The 3,657-nt window shown below is 40.9% G+C and overlaps 1 protein-coding gene across 1 annotated transcript in view; it reads left to right on the top strand.

Annotated features, from left to right (window-relative positions):
• Positions 1–1,672: 1,672 nt before the first annotated feature.
• Positions 1,673–3,657, top strand: part of LOC101850063 — a gene marked incomplete at its 5' end in the record, with an annotated part of 6,761 nt that continues 4,776 nt past the window's right edge. Inside the window, 2 exon segments of the mRNA XM_013091560.2 lie at positions 1,673–1,802; positions 2,822–2,979. Coding sequence (XP_012947014.2) covers positions 1,673–1,802; positions 2,822–2,979 — 288 coding nt within the window.

The following is a 3,657-nucleotide window of genomic DNA, read 5'->3' on the forward strand; positions in this document are numbered from 1 at the left end:
TCTCTCTCTCTCTCTCTCTCTCTCTCTCTCTCTCTCTCTCTCTCTCTCTCTCTCTCTCACTACTATAAAGACAAGCTGTGGCTAGTCTTGACTCATCTATACCTTATGGGTGGTTGGCGGTTGCTCAGGCGTGGTTTGCTTCTTCTTTCCTATCAAACATCTATCGTCTTTATCACCCCTTCTTCTTTTTTGTGTTTGTTACTTTCTTGTAACATCTCTGATCTTCGGCACTTATATGACCTTATTGTGTTGCAAGTGCAGTGAAACACTTACTAAGACTAAGACATCTAGACCTTTCTAAAGCAATTGTCACGCGCAGGTGGTAAAGGAGTAGCAACCAATTACTTGTACAGCTCCAGCCAAACTTTACATGCATTCGTGACATGAGCGGGGGGTAATTATGGGTAGCAACCAATTAGGTGCATAGCTCCAGCTGACCTTAACATAAATTCAAATTGAACATTGCTGCCGGAGCAGAATCTAGGCTATATACGTGTCACGGTCCTTGTAGATTAACGTCATTATTTTATCTGATACTTTTCCGTCCTAGAGCAGCCTCATTTTTAAATGTTGTTTAGAAAGTTGTTTTAAATCTAAAATCTATTTACCCACAATTTTTAGCATTTTAACAATTTCAATTTGAAATATTGACCAAAATCAGGCCGTGCAGTGAGCTGTTGAGAAAAAAAAAACCCAACTTATTCTTCGCGCTCATATTATTATGACCTTATGCAGCTGCGAGCGCCGTAGAACCCCATACTAAACTAAACTAAAACCTTTTTGTGGGTGGTTGGCAGGTGCTCTGGTGTGGTTTGCTTCTTCTTTCCTATCTAACGTCTATCATCCTTAATATCCTCTCCTTCTTTTGTGTGTTTGTTACTCTCTTGTAACACCTCTAATCTTCTGGCGCTTATATGACCTTATGCAGTTGCGAGTGCCGTAAAACTCTTACTAAAACAAAACTCTCTCCACACAATAAAACTGAATAACTTCATCAACAATAACCTAATGACCCCCACCCCCCGCTCCCCTCTCTGTGTGTTTCCTCCACACAACAAAACGGAATAATTTCATCAATAATAACTCAATGACCCCCACCACCCAAACCCCTCTCTACATGTACCCCCACAGGCTTCACCTTCTCCCTCTCTCCACATAACAAAACGGAATAACTTCAACAATAACCCTCCCCCCATCTCCCCTGTCTGTGTGTATGGTCTCTCCTCTCTCTTTCTCTCTCTCTCTCTCCACGCAACAAAACGGAATAACTTCATCAACGATAACCCACCCCCCACATCCCCTCTCTGCGTGTATCCTTCACTCTACAAAACGGAATAACTTCATCAACAATAACCTAATGACCCCCCCCCTCCCACCCCAACTCCCTTCTCTGTGTATATCCTCACAGGCTTCACGTTCTTACTTCTCTTTACTAAAACACCCGCAACGAAACCAAATACTTTTACCAACAATATCTCAATGACTCCCCACCCTCACCCCACCCCACCCCCTCCCTCTCTCTCTCTCTTTCTCTCTCTCTCTCTCTCTCTCTCTCTCTCTCTCTCTCTCCCTCCCTCCCTCTCTCCACACAACAAAACGGAATAACTTAATCAACAATAACCTAATGACCTCTCCCCCTCCCCACGTCCCCTCTCTATATGTACCCCCACAGGCTTCACGTTCTCCAGCTCCCACTCGAGCCGCTGCGGCACAGCCACGGGTAGCTCCAACATGAGCAGTCAACAGTCACCGGTCAGCATGACCACAGGGACACTCGGAGTACTGGACGAGACCAGTGAAAAGTGGGTGCCCTCTCAACACTTACTTATCCATCCAACCATCCATCCATCCATCCGTCCATCCATTCGTTTGTTTGTTCGTTCGTTCATTCTTTCATTCATTCATTCATTAATCCGTTTATCCATCCGTCCATCCATCCATCCATCCATCCATCCATCCATCCATCCATCCATTCATTTGTTCGTTCGTTTTTCGTTTGTTTATTCTTTCATCCATCCATCCATCCATCCATCCATCCATCCATCCATCCATCCATCCATCCATTTTTTCGTTTGTTCGTTTGTTTTTCATTCATTCATTCTTTAAAAAAAATTTTTTTGGGGGGGAGGGGGTGGGTTTCCCATGTCCTATTTTCATGGGTGCTAGATTTTAGTTACCTATATGACATACGATTGTTATAAGATACTGTTTTCTTGGAGTATATCACTTGAAAGTTGCTGCTGCTGTAATTGCCACCTGTGAAGAAAGATTGCTGTATGTGTCAAGAAATATTATAAATAATAAATATGATGGTGGTCATGATTTTTTTTTTCAAATGTTCCTTATGAAGCCATACAGTGAAACGTTGAACACATTTATATAATTTATTTTGGAAATCCTGAATCTACCAAGTCTGAACCTTTTTTATTCTCTGTTCACAATTATGATGATGGTGATGGTGATGGTGATGGTGATGGTGATGATGATGATGATGATGATGATGATGATGATGATGATGATGATGATGATGATTTCAAATTGAAATAATCGTTGTGTTCCACTGCCATGTTTTCCGTTGTATATTGGGAGTTGTTTGTTGTTTCAGCGTGTTTTCCATGGTGTATCGGGAGTTGTTTGTGTTGTTTCTTCCATGTCTTCCGTTGTATATCGGGAGTTGTTTTTGTTGTTTTAGCATGTCTTCCGTTGTATATCTAAAGTTGTTTGTTGTTTCAGCGTGTCTTTCGTTGTATATCGGGAGTTGTTTTTGTTGTTTTAGCATGTTTTCCATTTTACATCGGGAGTTGTTTGTTGTTTCTCCCAGCATGAGTGGCTACTCCAGTACCCCAGCCAACATGTTGAGCCCGCGGCCCCTGCCGCCCATCCCCCAACAACAGATGCCCCCACACATGGTCCACATGCAGGCCGGCCAGTACGGCCACAGCGCATACCTCTACAACCAGCAGATGCAGGGAAATACAGGTACACTGGGATATTTTTTTTTTTCTTTCTTTCTTTCTTTCTTTCATTTTTTCTCTTTCTTTCTTTCTTCCTCTTTCTTTCTTTTTTTCTTCCTCTTACTTTCTTTCTTTCTTTCTTTCTTTCTTTCTTTCTTTCTCTTATTTTATTTAGTTTTGTTTTATTATAATATGTGTCACGACGTGGTGGAATCAGGCGCTCATCAACTTTTGGGCATGTGGAGTTATTGGTATAATCTGAAAGCTGATTTATTTGCTTGCTTTCTATGAAATAAATATCCGTTTATCTTGAATCGAACTCAAGATATTTGCGATTGAAGGAAGTGAGGTCACCTGGTTTCAGTGGTGAAATTAGCGAGAAAATGACTGCCAAAGTTTGGTAACTCCAATAGCTAAAGAGTCCTTGAAAACAGAAAAATGAAATATTTTGTGCCTTTAATCAATGATTTGCAGTAAAATCCACATAGAAATGTGTTTTTATATAGACATAAAAGAGGTTGAGCCCAAAAATAAAAATTTGATAAAAATGTCCAAACATTCCGAAAAATGCCTGTTTCTCCAATTTTTGTATTTTGACGGGCACCTGATTTCACCACGCTGCCTCACATTTATTTTTCTTTCTTTCTTTCTCTTATTTTATTTTGTTTTGTTTTATTGTATTTTTCTAAGGGGGGGGGAGGTG

This window comes from Aplysia californica, unplaced genomic scaffold (genome assembly GCF_000002075.1).
Source record: "Aplysia californica isolate F4 #8 unplaced genomic scaffold, AplCal3.0 scaffold00040, whole genome shotgun sequence".
Taxonomy (NCBI): domain Eukaryota; kingdom Metazoa; phylum Mollusca; class Gastropoda; order Aplysiida; family Aplysiidae; genus Aplysia; species Aplysia californica.